This window comes from Jaculus jaculus, chromosome 1 (assembly GCF_020740685.1).
Source record: "Jaculus jaculus isolate mJacJac1 chromosome 1, mJacJac1.mat.Y.cur, whole genome shotgun sequence".
Classification (NCBI taxonomy): Eukaryota; Metazoa; Chordata; class Mammalia; order Rodentia; family Dipodidae; genus Jaculus; species Jaculus jaculus.
This window is the reverse complement of record NC_059102.1, coordinates 152,677,684-152,694,508: the sequence shown is the minus strand read 5'-3', so window position 1 is coordinate 152,694,508 and position 16,825 is coordinate 152,677,684. Positions and strand designations below refer to the sequence as shown.

Genomic DNA, 16,825 nt, shown 5'->3' with positions numbered 1-16,825 from the left:
TTATATGTAGATAGATACAGTTTGCTAAAATTGCATTGAAGACTTATAAATTTAGATTTGTATATCTATGTTCAAAGGTAGATTATTCTATCTTTTTGATTTCTATCATACCTTTTTTTTGTATCAGAATAAAATACATTTAAAATGTGTTGGGAAATAGTCCCTCTTTTTCTATTTTCTGGACTAAAAAGTCTGTCTAGAATTGGCATTAGTAGGCAGGGGAGATTAAAGGTGCTTGCTTCCAAATCTGCCAGTCTGGGTTCAATTCCCTAGTACTCACATAAACCCAGATGCACCAAGTGGTTCATGTGTCTGGAATTTGTTTGCAAGGGCAGGAGTCCCTGGGGTGCCCATTTTCTCCCCTCTCCACATAAATAAGTAAATGAATAAAATATTTTAAAGAATTGACATTGTTTTCAATGAATCTGAAGACTGCATCTAGACCTGGAATTATCTTTGCTAGAAGGTTCATATCTAATGTGTATAGTATTGCTGAGGTCATCTGTTCTTGAGTGAGCTCAGTGGTCTGTGTTCTTCAAAAGACTCTCTCACTTCCTCTAAGCTGATGGGCTCGCAGACATGTTGCTGACCATGGAACTCCCATGTCACCCTTTTACTGTCAACAGCATCTGTCAGGACATTCCTCTTCTATCCCTTATTTTGAAGATCTACTTTTTTTTTTTTTCTTCTGGGTCAGTCCAGCTAGAGGTTTACCAATATTCTTGATCTGGGTTTTAACTTGGCCATTCTGGCTGTCCAGCTGAAGGTGGACTGAAGGGCAAGGGCAGCTGCATTTCAGCTAGAGATGACAGCAGAGTGTGTCAAGAACAGTGGGCCACAGGAGAGAGGTGACCACATTGCAGCCAGAGTGGAGATGTGGGTGATCAGACATGAATCAGAAATGAGACAACAAGGATAACGCCAAGGTTCTGGCTGAGGGAGTGGAAGGTACAAGCTCTCACTGTGGCCACCAGGAAAGGCTCTGGGACTCGGAGCTGAAGTCTGGGCAAACCAGTGGGGAAGCATGGATAGGTCCTCAAAGTGAAGAGAGAAGAACCTGAGGAATATTCTTATTTTAAAAACACAAGATTGGGATTCGTGATATGCCCAGCACCAAGCATGGACAAGACAGACAAAGAATGACTAGAAATGAGAAGAAAAATGTTGAGGCTCACCCACAGTTCAGAGGGAAAGAGGGAAAGAGACAAAGAAGGCGGCACAGGAAGGGAGTGAGAACTGAGGAAGGCTAGAGAAAATCACCAGAGACCAGTCAGTCCCCCAAGGAGCTGATTTCTCAGGAGGAAGAAAAGCAGGGAAATCAATAGAAGGGAAAGAGAAGAAATATTTTTTGTTTTTTTTCGAGGTAGGGTCTTGCTCTAGCCCAGGATGACCTGGAATTCACTATGTAGTCTCAGGGTGGCCTCATGGCGATCCTCCTACCTCTGACTCCTGAGTGCTGGGATTAAAGGCATGTGCCACCACGCCCAGTGAGAAGAAACTTTTAAAGGAAGGAGACATAATAGTGATTTCACACTGAAACAAGTAGCCCAGTAGAGAGAAAAACCAACAAGGCAAGCAGAGGATGCAATTATGAGGAGCTGGTGAGACTGAGAGCTGGCCTAGCCCTCACAACACAAGAGGTGGCCAAGCTCCAAGGCCCACGTGAGGGGAGGACAAGGGCAGTTCAGAACTCCTCTGATGGCTCCGATCTTCCCTATGAAGGAGCACGAGGTGGAGGGAGCAGAGGGCACATGTGGCCTGCAGTAGGGCTGGGCTGACCATGTCTGCTGCTTGGAATGGCCTAGAACAAGGAATTCCATCTCTCTGTGCCTCTGCTTTCTCCGTAAAGCTGGGGTCACTACGGTGCTAATATGTAGTACAGATATCAGGGTGAGAGCCAGTGCCTGACGGAGCAGGGACTTTGTACATCTGTCCTCAGACCAGACAGAACCAGCCCCTTTCACCCCCCTCCCTGCATGTATCTTTTTATTTTGCTTGCTCTTCTTGCTGTTATGATTTTTTACTGTTTTTGTTCTGCTATGCACCCCAGGTTAACAGTGAACTCCCTATGGGGTTGGCTGGCCAGTGTCCTCCCTTCCCCAAGGGTACCTGACTCACCTGGGGCCAGCTTGATCTCCAGTGCGGTCCGGATGAGGGCCATCAGTGTGGACGTAAAGTGCACCGTCATGTCCTCATTGGATATGGGCATGTTCATGCGAACCAGGCGCTGGGGATGAGTGGGGGGCAGGTCAGGACCAGGCACACCAGGGTCACCCCCACCCTAGATCTACATCGCTTGGGCCACTGGAGTTGGGCTGGGCCTCCAGAGGGTGGTCCCTGCAGGTGCCTAGGCCCGAAAAAGTCTGGGTGGAGGTGGGAGTTTTGCCAGCATTCACTCTCTCCCCCAACCCTCATCTGAGCTGAGGATTCTCCTGGCTGCCAAGGACTATCTAAATCCAAGTAAAGACTAAAGCAGGGGCTGGGCTAAGAGCCTGAATCCCTGCCCACTGCCTGTGAATGGGGGGCAGGGGAAGGATGTATGGCCTTGGCTAGGGAAGGGTCCAAAGCAGACATTCCCTGGGACAAGCCAGAAAGTGGAGGGAGGAACCCTGTCCTGCGGCTCTGCCTGTAGGACCTCCTCATCTGCAGCTGGACCATCTGGACAAGGGGTGATGGCCAAGAGTGCTGCTCTGAGGTCTGGCCCCAGTGAGGCACCTCTTGAAAGAGACGCTCTGGCTTCAGTTGAGGCCCTGCAAAGATTCTGCCTTTTGTTCCCTAGACTGGGGCCTGGGAGGAACACTTGATGAGGCTGGAAGGCAGATACCATTTCAGGTCGACACAGAAAGAAAAGCCTTACAGACTGTGTAGGACCCAGAGCAGAGGAACCTACTCAAGGCCTTGAACTCTGTCAGTAGCAGTACGGGAGCTGGTGTGGAACATTCTGCTCCCATCTCCTTGGGTGGCCAGTCTCCTTGCTTTTCTTGGGTTTCAAGGGACAGGACAGTGAAAGAGAGACACGTGTCTACATCAGAGTCCTCCACACAGAGCCAGCAGCTGCCCAAAGCCTGTGGCTCTGAAGGCATCTGAGACCTCGGGGAGGAAATGGGTCTCAGGTGCGTGTGGTGAGCTCTCATCAGTTGGCCAAGCAGAGCCCTGGGAACACCACAAGCCGCTGCATTGCCTGCACATAAAGAGAACCCAGAGGCAGGAGCTCCTTCCCTAGGGCCTGTGCCCTTCTATGGGGAGAGCTACCTAGCCCTGAGCCCAGCACCCTGGCTCCAGATTCCTGCATCCTCAGTATGACAAGGGTGGGAGACACAGGAGTGCTGAAAACAGGACGCAGACTCTGTCCCCTGAATGCTGGCAAAGCCCCACCGGGCACATCCAATCACAGGACTGGACCCCACACGTCATGTATGTTACACACCAGGCAAAACTTGCTTCCCAGAGCATGGCGTCCCTGCAGACCAGCACCGATGGCAGTGTGAGAGGCCAAGGAATTCCTCTCCCGGGAGAGGGGAGTCAGGATGGGAATGAAGGAAGAGCAAGCAGACGATTTCCAAGAGGGGGAACTCTGTCCAGGACACTTGAGAGTTGCCCCCTACCCGTCTGCCTGGAGCAATGAGGGCCAGGGGCCTTAGAGAAGCAGAGTAGCATGGCCAAGGCAAGCGGGCCCCAGGCAAGGTGCTCTGGGCATCTCTGGGACCCTCCCCATCTGGCCCCAGCCCATCCAGAACCCAGTCTGAAGCCTCCCTGGTTCTTGTCATGCCCTGAACTTCCGACATGGCTGGATGTCGCGAGGACAGAGCTCCCCCTCCAGGGGACACAGCCACAGCCTTGCATTAGGGCCTCTGGCAGGAACAGCACACATGCACGTTGGGAACAGGGTAGGGCAGGAAGACCCCAGAGGCACCTCTGAGTGGCTGGGAGAGCGGCTTGGTTTCCACCAGTTGCATTGAGTGAGATGGCAGACGGAGACTAAGAGTAAAGCACAGAGACAGACTGTGGGCAGGGCACAGCGGACCAGGGAGGGAGGCTCTGGCAGAAAGCTCACTCAGAGGCAAACACAGGTAGTCCTGTTTGCTGGGGAGTAGCCGGGGAGCTGGGAGAGTTAGGTAGGTTGGGCTAAAGGGGGCACCACAGGTAGAGCAGGCTTAGGGCTGGCCCAAGAGGGAGGCCTCAAGGTGTCCCTGTTTACTCCCTTCTTTGTGGCTCAGTGACCTGACTCCTGGACCCCCGAAGCAGTTCCCCTCCTCCGAGGGCATCTCACACTCCACCTTTCTCAACACCTTGGACCCCTTTCCGACTGGGGAGTCCAGGAAGTCTCTGGAGACTGCAGCTGGGCAGAAATCTCTGTGAGGCTGAGTTTCAGGGGTGGGGGTGGCGGGAGGATGGCGAGTGAGGTAAACAGCACAGAGTCCTTGCCATGGTGCAACTGGCCCTGTCTGTTTCCCAGGCCAGACTCTGGTGACCACCCATGCCAGGTGCCCAGAGCATGGGGCAGCAAGCTGGCTCCAAGCCCAGAATAAAGCAACTTCTGTCCACAATCACTGTCTATTCTTACTCCTAGGAAGTAAATGGATGGAGGAAGGGTGGGACGTGGAGGCGGGGTGCACTCTGGTTCCATCTTCCCAAGCTTCCCAGGGATGCCAGCAGCAGGGAAGCCGGATGGGGCACCAGCGGTCAGTGCAGAGACATATCCCACTGTCTGGGATGGGAGCAGGGTCGGGGCGGGGGGGTGGTGGTTAGGGGAGGGGACAAGAGAAGAACAGCAGTTAGGCAGCCAGGTGCACACAGACAGCCAGACAAGCCCTGAGAAAGCAGGCGAGAGCCCATGAGCACCCTGCAGGCTGAACATGGCCTGGGTGTGCCCAGCCGGGCACAGACAGCTCCTGGGTAGGGGGCAGGGTTAGTGCAGGGTCAGGGTCTACCTTGTATGCAACTCGAGCCGGGCATTTCTTCCCCAGCCCCAGAGGCGGGGACATGTGTTTCAGCATCTCAAACATGTCATTGTAACTGATGCGCCCACTGGAAACCCCGTCCCCGAGGCCAGGCACAGTGGGGTGGTCCACAGGAGAGACACACGGCAGGAGGGGCAGAGCGGGGAGCGGGCAGGGGAGGAAGCAGACAAGAAAACAGATCCAAGTTAACCGAAGTGTTGGGTGAACACCCAAAATCAAAACAGGTAAAATGAGGGGGTTCTCTGCTTGACTTGACCCCTGCTTGCCCCCACCCCCAGCCTCACCTCCTCACGGCAGCCCCACGCAGGGCAGCGGGCAGGGGTGACGTCTGAGCTAATGAACATGGAGGGAGTGAGGAAGGGCTGCATCGGGGCGGCTTTGGGTTACAAATTTCTGACTTCACTCTTTTAGAACCACAGACAAGGCCAAATCAGAGAGAAAGAGCGGTTTCACCATGCGGGAAGTGCTGGCGGAGCTATGTGGAGGTGGGGTTGCTGCTGAGAGCCCCAACAGCGACATCAGCTGCCTTAATGGCCAGATAGGCTTCCAAATAAGGCCAGCAGCTAAAGTGGAGAGAGAGAGAGAAAATCTACATAGACCAGAAACTAGAGAGGGAGCCCTGAAGCTCTAAGGGCTGAACTTGACAACAGGGCAAGTAGGCTCCAAGCCCAGAGACGCCCGAGGCCGGCCCAGGGCAGGGCTGCTGCTGGGGTCGAGGCTGGCTGGGAAGGAGACTGCAGGGAGGGAGGAGCTGGGTGGCCGTGGCCCGGTGCCACTGGTGCCCCTGACAGCATGGACTGGGACCAACAAATGGGGACACACCCTGTGGGGTCTGGAACCCAAGGCTGGGGACTCAGGGTGGCGTCTTGGGGGCCAGTGTGACATTTCCTCAAGCCAAGACGCTGGGAATTCTCTCTGTCCCAGAGTGCCTGCCTATGGACTTGGGGTTCCAGAGATATAAGCAAGTTTGGGTCCAGCCTTGTTCTGGAAGGCAGATCTCCCCAGACCCTGCCCTCCACCCATAGTTCCAGACCAGAGGGGCTCCCTGCTGGTCTGACACATCGATCCAGAGGTGATGCGAGAGGCCTCCTCTTTCTTGGCCTCCTCTGCCTCTGCCCTCTTCCCCTAAGGGACCTGGAAGCCTCTTCTGACCCACAGGGACAGCTGCTCCTGGCTCATTTGTACCCACATACCCCTCCTCTGGGCCCTCAGCCTCTGGCCTATCTGACCATCAGCTCATCCATGAGAGCCTGCAGGAAAGCTGGGTATGATGGCTTCTTCCTTGGTAAAGGCAGGACTTGCCCCACCCACATCCCCTCATCCTGGCTGACACACCTGGCCAGGCCAGGAAGCTCCCTGTGTGCTGTCTCGAAGGCTGCCTGCCCCCAGCCAGCTGGAGGGTCGGGGAGATTAGACAGGGAGCCAAAGCATCCAGGAGGCTGGAGATGGTGGGGAGGGGGCAGGGCAGGACAGAGGAAAGAGAGGTGAGGTGTTGTCATTCCCACACCAGGCAGGGTGTGTGTGCAGTGTTTGCGATTCGGGCAGGGGAGTATGTCAGATGGAGGCTCTGAAGTTGCAAACCTTGTAGGCCAACCTACGAGGGCAGTTCTTCCCTAAGCCAACGGGTGGCGCAATACAACGCAACAAACTGTACATATCCTTATAATGAATCCGGCAACTGGAAAGGAAATGTCACAGGTTATGGCAACAAGGCACGATGGAGCCCGTTCCACCCACCCACCCGGCCTGTGATGGGAAGATGAGCTGTGAGCAGTCGTGGTGGTGGAGGCGAGGGGTATAGCTGAACAGGTCACTCCCTGCTTGGGACTGGGGTCTAGTACTCTCTAGAAGGTATGTCATCCTCAAGGTAAACGCTAGAAGCCAAGAAAGGCAGGGCACACTGCATTTCGTTGAAGCAGAAGACGCATGCCCACAGCCCCACTCTACACACTGTGCCAAGCCTGTCACTGGTCAGCCTCTCCTGGGCTCCTGTCACACTGGTCAGCCTCTCCTGGGCTTGCCCATGCCTTTGCTCTCTGCCTGCTCTTCTCTCACTCCCTGTCAGAGGCCCTCTCCACACATCTCCCTCGAAGCCTGGCTCTCAGTACCATGACACACTCCATCCCCACTCGGAGGCACACATCTACAGAGGTCCGGACTGTCCCCATCTCCCTGGACCTCCTGGCTGCTCCTTCGGAACCAGCTGGTCCAGCAAAAGAAGCATTTTCCCCCTGGAATAACAACCTTGGGTCACCACTGACACTTCTTTCTCCTGTGCTCCTATCCCCACCATCCAATCAGCTGCAAGTCACGTCGAATTTACTTCTGAAGAAGAGGGAATGTCATTCTGGCCTCTCCAATCCTACCTGTCAGCCTTGTTGGGCTCTAGGGACCATCAGAAGAGGGCTAGACATGCAGGGGCCCCTGAGCCTCATGACTGCCCCTGCCCCTCACACACGTCAGACGCCACCAGAGAGGAAGATAGTAGAGCCGGTACTAACGCTCCCTGATTCAAAAGCTTTCCCAAGGGCTGGAAGGTGGCTTAGCGGTTAAGGCGTTTGCCTGCAAAGCCTAAGGGCCCAGGTTCGATGCTCCAGATCCCACATAAGCCAGACGCACATGGTGGTGCATGCATCTAGAGTTCGTTTGCAGTGGCTAGAAGGCCCTGAACACACCCATTCTCTCTCAGACTCTCTCTCTCGCTGTCTCTAATAAATAAATAAATAAACAAACAAACAAATAAATAAAGCTTTCCCAAATTTTCAAGGTTCTTCTCAGCCTCTCCCACTTTTCCTTCCAACATTTTTATAACACACTCACTCCAGCCTGACACAATCCACGTGGCCTTCCCTTCACCCCTGTACCTGCCTCCCCCGCCCCACCCAGCATTGGCTAGTACTCAATTCATCTGACCTTCTTGGGTACAGCTTGGAGGCCATGTGGTCTTTCCCTGACCTCGAGCTCTGGCGACACAGCTGTCCCATGGCACAGCCTGGCCCCGTGCTGTGACAGCATGCCTGCTTCACCTTGGGACCGCCAGCCCCAAAACGCAGCAGGTGCTCAGGAAATGCCTACTGAGCAGATGGTGGATGCGACGGTGATGACCCCTTTGTCTCCACGCTTCACCACTAAGTATTGAGGCAACAAAAGGGAAGCTGGGGGGCTGGATAGATGGCTTAGAGGTTAAGGTGTTTCCCTGCAAAGCCAAAGGGCCCCGGTTCGACTCTCCAGGACTCACATAAGCCAGATGCACAAGGGGGCGCATGCATCTGGAGTTCATTTGCCATTCTCTCTCTCTCTCTCTCTGTTACTTTCTCTCTCTCTCTCTCTCAAATAAACAAATACAATAAAAGGGAGGCTGGAGAAGGGCAGCTATAGCTGCCAGGGACTCCACATCTTCCTAGTTTCCCACAGCACACACATGCGTGCACAAACACACATACAATGCACACATGACACACACACTAGCATATATATACATGCCATGACTCGCCCATATGCATACAACATACATGTGCACCTGCCACACACAGGCATGCGTACATGCACAGTTCCCTCACGCACATACACACACCATGCACATATTTACTCACATGAACATGTGTACAAAAATGTGCGTGTACACACATGTGCACATGCATGAGCCTGTGTGCACACATGTGCACAGTGTATCATGTGCGCACATGCGCAGAGCACATAGGCAAGCACATGTACCCAGATACACCCATGCACCTGCACACACACCCACACACACATCTGTGCTTGCACATATGTGCACACATGCATACGCAAATGTGGGGAAGTATGACAAGGTGTGGCTCTGGAGTTTCTCACAAAGAATGAGGAAACAACGCCGTCACTTGGGACACAGAGATGACGTGCATCTGGCCATGGAGGCTACTGCCAGGCTCCTGACGCTCCTCTGCTCTGTCCAGAGGTGGGGCTCAGCGTCAACCCCTGTTTGGCTGTACTACCAGGCCAGCCACGTCCTCGGACAGTGTGGCGCGGAGCCAGGCTCGGCCTCAAAGCCCACAGGAGTGGCTGCGCGTGTGCTGCTCTGCGAGCTGGGCGGGGCCCGTGTGTCACCGGGCGTGTGTCACCTCTGCGGCAAGGCTTAGGTTGGGGTCTCTCTCCTTCAGCCCACGCCATCACATCCCTGACTCTCCCGGCCTGCCAGGCCCCCTGCTTCTCAAACTGCCGACTTAGGAAAGAGCCTGAACTCTCACTGGGCACAGTCACACAGAGGCAGTCAGCCCAAGTGCAGCTGCCACGTGCTACAGGGCAAGCTGCTTGCACTCCTGTGTGTCGCTGATCACAAGAACTGGTGTGAGGGGCGGAAACACCGGGGGGATGCTGTTCCCTCCAAGCTGGTCTTGGCTTTGTACTTCAAATTATGTTGATAGTGTTTTCTGCAATACGTGTTCTTCTTGAGAAAATGTTCCGGGAACAGCGGCGACTCTTCAGGGCACAGAGTCAGGACAATCCTCCAGGAGTGCTCCTGAATCATGCCACAGTTGGAGTCTCTTCTGCCCTTTCCTGACAAGGTCCAGTCTCCCCATTCTCCCAAACTTGCCTTCCTGACCACAGACCAGGTGCAATATCCCCGAGACTGTGCATTCAAGTCAGAACAACCTCGGGCATTGCATGTAAGATAGGACAGCGCTCTACAAAGCCAAGAAAAGGGTCAAGTGTAACACGCAGTAGAAAACCGTGGTGCTGTTTCTACAGTGTGTAAGAACTGACAATTTTCTCACTAAGATATAAAGCACACAGTGTGGGTTCGAAAGATGATCAACAGGACAGACCCGTGTCCCAGGGCCCCTAACACAGTGCTGGGAGACTTGCCAGGACTAGGAGAGCTTCTGGCAGCCCCTGTGCATCCTCAGTGTGACACCCTCCAGGCTCCCCACCAGAAGCTGACCATGTCCTTCTCAGCTATCCTACCTCCAGCCAAATGTTGAGCCCAGAGCCTTGAGAGGCAGATAAGGGCGGGCGGAGAGCTCCCAAGAGCTGACTTCCACCTACCCCTAGGGCACAGGGAATGGACATCCATCCACTCAGTGGCAACTGTTCACTCACAGCAGGGTTCTTGAACACTTGTGGGGAGCAAGACAAGAGGGGGTCTTTATATTACCCGGCAACTGGGTCTCTCAGCCCTTCCACCTCCTGCATGCTACCTGGCAGGGAGCAGCCGTCAGCAGTTACTGCTTGCGTACGTGAACGAATGAACGAGTGACTGAATGAGTAAGTGACCGTGAATGAGTGAGGATGAAGGAGTGTGTGAGTGAATGAATAACTGAGAGGAATATGGATTGTGTGAACGAGTAGGCGGAGGAGAGCCTGCTGCCCTGTTTGCCTGCCTTCCTGAATACGGCCTCTGCCCTGGGGGCGCAGTGCTCTTCCATGGAACGTGGCTTTGAACAACTTCACCTTTTTTGGCCCCCCCCAAACCACTTCATGAGGCCCTGTCTGGAAACAAATCTCCCTCACATGGCACAGCAACCCCTTCCTGCCTTAACTAAAGGATATGCAACACACTAGGGGCTTCCTAATTCCTCCAGCTCCAATAAAAGTTCACCCCATGCCCATCGTGTGCAACCAGGGATAGAGAGGTATATATTGGCCCCTGTTCCCAAAGGAGGTGGCGGGGGGGGGGGGAGGAAACATCTTAAAATCCTACATTATGGATATTATAGGGAATACATAGATAGCTTGCCTATCTGGCACGAGGCTCTGGGTTCAATTCCTAACACCACAAGAAGGAAAGAAAAAATAACCCATCTCCAAGCCCTCTGAGCATCACAGAGGAATGCAGCCACGTGGCTTCCACTCCCTACCCATCTAAGCCTCCAGGTCCCTTCATTAACGGGCCTGAGAAGAAGGCAGGGCACTCCTGCGCAAAGCCCCTGGAAACCTTCCCTGACCCCCAGCCACAGACACCCTCCTGAGGGCCCCACGGAGGGAATCAATGACTTTGTGTATGTCCCAGTGCGGTTGCACCAAAGGCACGGGGACTAAAAAGGAAAAGTGTCGTTGGAAGAGGGTACCAGTGCCACCCTCCATGAAGCAGGTGAATCCTTGGGCCCTATCCAACACCTCAAAGGGGCACTTGCATGAAAATGTCCAAGCCCACCCTGACCCCCATCTTGAGAGTCATGGGTCATGAGCCCCCCACGAACCACAGAGCACCCGGGCTCACTCACCACGCGGCTGGGTCGTACTCAGCCCAGACCCGAATGAACTCGTCCAGGTGGTGAGGCCCTAGGATGGAAGAGTCCCGCGTGAGGTACTCAAAATTGTCCATGATCACAGCAACAAAGAGGTTCAACATCTGCAGGGCGGGAAAGGAAGAAGAGGTAACAATGAGCTCTGCCTTGCCCTCTCACTCCACCTCTCCCTCCAGCCACACTCCGAATGAGGAGATTTCTAGACAGTAGTGGTTAGTCAGGACCAGAGACAGCTTAGACCTGCTCCTACACCCCCCCTCCCACGCTATGGGCCTCCAGAGTCACCTCAGCCCCCAGGCTTACACCCACATATTTACTATCAATGTTTAGTCCTCTGAACCCTCTGTTTTCTATTAATTCAGGCCATATAATCTCTTGCCTATGTCTGCCCTGACATCCAGGTGGATGTACCCAGCTCCGTGATGGCCTTCTGTGGGGTAGTAACCTTCGAGTTAGTAGTTTGGAAACTGGTAGCTCATAACTTCCTTCCTTCCCTTCCTATCTTCTTTCCTTTCCTTCCTTTTTTCCTTCCTTCCTTCCTTCCCTTTCCTTTCTTTCACTTCCTTCCTTCCTTCCTTTCCTTCTTTTCTCTTCTTCCTTCCTTCCTTCCTTTCTTCATTCCTTCCCTTCTTTCCTTTTCTTCCTTCCTTTCCTTTCTTCATTCTTTCCTTCCTCCCTCCCTTTCCTTTCTTCCTTTTAGTAGGGTCTCCCTCTAGCCCAGGCTGACCTAAAATTCACTATGTAATCTCAGGCTGGCCTCAAACTCACAACGATCCTCCTACCTCTGCCTCCTGAGTGCAGGGATTAAAGGTGTGTCCACCACTCCTGGCTTGGTTTTTTTTTTTTTTTTTTTTTTCCTAGTTAAACTGAAATTCGCATAATGCAACTCTTAGTTTCAAATGTAATTCAGCAGCCCTCCAGGAGAGGTACACGTTGCACCTCATCCACTGATGGACAACTGTGTGGTTTCTACCTTTGAGCTCAGACAACAGAGAAAGCCCTGTGTAAACATTCATATACCAGTTCCTGTGTGGACATCTCTTTATTGATCTAGGTTGTCTACCTAGGAGTGGTATTGTTGGACTGCATGGTAATTTTATGTTTATTTATTGATTGATTTGAGAGACAGAATGGGTGCAACAGGGCCTCTAGACACTACAAACAAATTCAAGATGCATGTGCTACCATGTGCCTCTGGCTTATGTAAGTTCTGGAGAATCGAACCTGGGTCCTTTGGCTTCACATGCAAGCACTTTAACCACTAAGCCATCTCTCCAGCCCTTTATATTTAAATTTTCAGCATAACTGCCAAACTTTTCAAAAGCAGTTGCTGTGCATTCTTTTAGATCTACACGTAGAATGAGCCCCATAGTTCCTATTTTGTGGCATCTTTGCCAATATTTCTTATTTTCCACTTTAAACAAGTATTATTGCTATCATAAGGGGTGTAATGTGGCGTGGTATCTCTGTGTGGTTTTCCTGCGTATTTCCTCAATGACGAAAGACGTTAACTATCTTTCATTTGGTATATCTTTTTTGAAGAAATGTCTTCTCTGACTCTTTTTTTTTTTTTTTTTTTTTTTTTTTTTTTAGGTAGGATCTCATTTTAGCCCAGGCTGATCTGGAACTTACTTTGTAGCTCCAGGCTGGCCTTGAACTCAAGGTGATCCTCCTACATCAGCCTCCCTGTGCTGGGATGAAAGGTGTGAAAGGTAGGTATTCATAAAGCTCTCCCTTTGGTTTGGTTTGCTTTTTACATTATTTTGGGACAGGGTCTCACTATGTAGCCCAGGCTGGCCTGGAACTCACAGTCCTTCTGCCTCCATGTCCCAAGTGCTGGGATCTCAGGCATGTGCCACCATTCCCGGCTTAAGAACTTTTTTTTTTTAATAGAGTACATAATCCCCACCTCTCAGCACTCTCTATGTTCCCCCTCCCTTGCCTCCTCCACTGAGCCCCCTCTTCTTTCTTTTTGCTATTCTTTCTTTTGCCCTCCTCCATATCCATGGCAACATGTTGGTGGGGCCAACATTATGTATCTTGTGCAGGTAGCAACACTGGCTTTTGAACTTTTAAAACAGAAATTAAGGCCTGGAGAGATGGCTTAGTGGTTAAGGTGTTTGCCTGCGAAGCCAATGGACCCAGGTTCGATTCCCCAGGACCCAGTTAAAGCCAGATGCACAAGGTGGTGCATGCATCTGGAGTTTGTTTACAGTGACTGGAGGCCCTGGCACGACCATTATCTCTCTTTCCCTATCTGCTTCTCTCTCTCAAACAAATAAAATAAAAATTAATTTAAAAATTAAATATGCTGTATACTAACCCCTTATCAAACACATGATTTACAAACATCTCATGACCTGTAGACTGCAGTTGCACATACAATACTGTTCTCTGATGTACAGAAGCTTTTAACTCTTTTATTTATTTATTTGAGAGTAACAGACACAGAGAGAAAGACAGATAGACGGAGAGAGAGAGAATGGGCGCGCCAGGGCTTCCAGCCTCTGCAAACGAACTCCAGACACGTGCGCCCCCTTGTGCATCTGGCTAACGTGGGACCTGGGGAACCGAGCCTCGAACCGGGGTCCTTAGGCTTCACAGGCAAGCGCTTAACCACTAAGCCATCTCTTCAGCCCAGCTTTTAACTCTTAAGAAGTATCATTTATGGTGCTTTGCACATGATCCACTGCCAATTCCGGTTAGCACTCTTGCTACTTGCCTCCTGCAGTGTATTCAATAAATCTATCTTCTAAGCCAATTGGCCATAGATGTTTGGGTTTATTTCTGGATTCTCAATTCTCTTCTACTGGCTTATATGTCTGTCCTTATGCCAACAACACTGTTTTGATCACTACAGGTTTGGTTTGAGTCAGAATACTGGATGAGTCTAGGGAATGCTGGTTTGTGTGCCATGTGGCACCAGGGACGTGGCTCTCTGTTGGAGCTCCACCTCTGCAGCCAGGCACTGGTGGGCTGGCTGCTGTACTTCCAGGCATCTTTGAACAACAAAGAGAACCAAGGCCCCACAGGACAGAGATTCCCCAGAAAGCAAATCTATGTCACGCCCACCAGCTTCTGGCAGCTAGTGAGACCCAGTTCCATATGTTTCTTCATATATACATCTATCTCTATCTATATGAATCCCAAGTGTCAAGGGAGCACGTCTTTTTTTAACCACTCCACTCTCTTACTATAGCCTCCCAAACCCCACAATGCATTCTCTGTCTGTCTTCCACAGACATTGTCCATTTCTTCTCACCCTAGCTGAATCAGCATGGGAGTCATCTCTCATGGTATCTACTACCCTTCTTCCTCCACAGAATATTCACACCTGGCTCTACACCTCTATGTAACCATCAGTCTTGCACAGAGGAGAGCTGTCTCCGGCCTAGCTTCTCCACTCCTTGACTTCTCACCCTGGTCACGTCAGGTCCCACTGCCCATCTCTACGTGCCGAACTCGGCCACTGCAAGGAATACCAAAGTGGCCCCACCCGTGCTACTGCCTTCAGCGCGCTTGCTTGAACACCTGCATCCCACAGCTTCTCATCCACACATGAACCTCCTACCCACTGCCTCTTCCCTCACCTGACTCTCTTCCCAGTACGGACCATGGCAGCACCAAGACCACACTCTTACATGTATCTGTTTCACGTCCTTACCCTTGCCTGAGGATTTCTAAATCTTTGAAGTCTGCTTCTCTGTGCATGGTTCTGGGGGGGGGGGGGGCGCCTGGAAAGAGGCTCTAACAGTGTCACTGGCCCCACTAGAGTGTCCCAGTTCTGGTCTGAGGACGGCTTAGCACTTGTGGTTTGCTTTTGCTGGGCCCTTGCCTATCCTTAGGCTTTGCAGGCAAGCGCTTTGATCGCTAAGCCATCTCTCCAGCTCCCCGAACCCCTTTTAACCCATGCTTGCAGATCTTCGTGTTTCTCATCTCAAGAGGACGTGCACACACCCATCACTTGGAAAACTCCCAGAGTGCACCTTTCTCTTCCTCAAGTTAATGAGGTCATCTAGTGAGAGACCAAAGGCATTAAGCCAGGGGCCAGCACGTGAAGCAGACTGGGCCAAAGTTAGGGACCAGCAGGAGATGCAGGGCTCTGACACATACTAAGGCAGGTAGGCATAGGCACAGCAACCAGGACTTACCAAAAAGGAACAGAGGAAGATGAAGGAGACGAAATAAAAGTAGGCAAAGTCACTTCCACACTCGCTAGCGTTGGCATATGGGTCGCAGGCCCGGTTGCCCAGACAAGACAGCATGATCTCATGCCAGGCCTCCCCTGTGGCACTCCTGAGAAGAAGGGGAGAGCTGTGAGCACACAAAGGCAGTCTCAGATGAGCCTCCTCGGCAAACCCCTAGCCTGGCCAGCAAAGCCCTGGGACAGATGAGCGACGCACACCCTTCTTCTGGGTTCCTACTTATGAGCGAAGTTTGACCGGCAGATTTCCAACTTGGTCACTGACAAGAAAACACTAGAGATCGTCTACTTCACTGGAAGCCAGCTCCTTTGTGGATACAATACAGCCCAGCACACTCCCAACCATCCTCTTGGTCTTCAGGTCAAGAACCTCCTCGGCTGCTCATCAAAAAGAGGGTTGTTGCGGCCAGCTGGGCCACAACATGCTACATTCTGCTGCCCTCCCTTCTCCTCCTCAAACAGTGATGGCTCCAAGCTGCCCTGAGAGCTCCTGTCTGGTCTCGCCCCTCTGCCTCCCAGCAGCCCAGTAGATCCACAGGATGCACGCTGGTCTTGTCACATCTCTCAAAACTTCCCATGACTCTTCTCATTCAAGACAGATGCCCAAATTCACAGAGGTAGCCTGCTCTTTCCCATCCTCGTCCCACTTCCTCCTTGCTCAACCCACTCTCAAACTAGTTTCCGCTCCACAAACACCCTCCACCCCTAGCAGCCACCTGGGGCCCCCCATGGAACTTTGGTTCCTGGACACGTGGCCAGTACAGGAGGTTCTGGGTAGGTAGAAGGTTTGTGCACCTGTATGTGGACAGTCCTATGTGGGAAAAGGGACCAGGCCTATTGATGGCACTGTGGGGAGGGGCTTTTTGTAGGCATGTTGTGCCACCTGAGCCAGCATGACTGACAAGAGCACACACATGATTTGAAGCTCAGGTAGGCAAAAGCCTACCACTAAAATTAACTTTATTAGTTTCCTTCAAATCTTTGTGGTACTATTCAGAAAAGCTGTGAACCTGCAGAAGGTACAGCCTTGTTGCAGGAAGCGTGTCACTGGGAGCAGGTCTTCCGGTTCTTTTGTTTGTTTTGTTTTGTTATTTATTTATTTTTAGGTAGGGTCTCACTCTAGCCCAGGCTGACCTGGCATTCACTATGTAGCCTCAGGGTGGCCTCAAACTCCCTGTGATCCTCCTACCACTGCCTGCCAAGTGCTGGATTAAAGGTGTGTGCCACCATGCATGGCTTGTTGGTTTTTAAGTCTGGTCCCATTTGCTGTTCTCTCGGTGTACTAGTTCCTCCCCACCGATGTGCCAACGTGACGCGGATGTCGGCTTTCTGTTCCTGCCATGCTTGCTCTGCTGTGATGGACGCCCCCCTCTGGAAGTGTAAGCCGAAATAAACTCTTTCCCTCCATAAGATACTTCTGGTCAAGGGATTCC

The 16,825-nt window shown here is 52.1% G+C and overlaps 1 protein-coding gene across 10 annotated transcripts in view; it reads right to left on the bottom strand.

Annotated features, from left to right (window-relative positions):
* Positions 1 to 16,825, bottom strand: part of Cacna1b (calcium voltage-gated channel subunit alpha1 B) — a 200,632-nt gene that overhangs the window by 14,262 nt on the left and 169,545 nt on the right. For all 10 annotated transcript variants that reach the window (XM_045146210.1, XM_045146214.1, XM_045146223.1 and 7 more), the window contains 4 exons: positions 15,340 to 15,484; positions 11,165 to 11,292; positions 4,932 to 5,028; positions 2,119 to 2,227 (listed from right to left, as the gene is read on the bottom strand). In XM_045146210.1, coding sequence (XP_045002145.1) covers positions 2,119 to 2,227; positions 4,932 to 5,028; positions 11,165 to 11,292; positions 15,340 to 15,484 — 479 coding nt within the window. The remainder of the gene's footprint in view (positions 1 to 2,118; positions 2,228 to 4,931; positions 5,029 to 11,164; positions 11,293 to 15,339; positions 15,485 to 16,825) is intronic.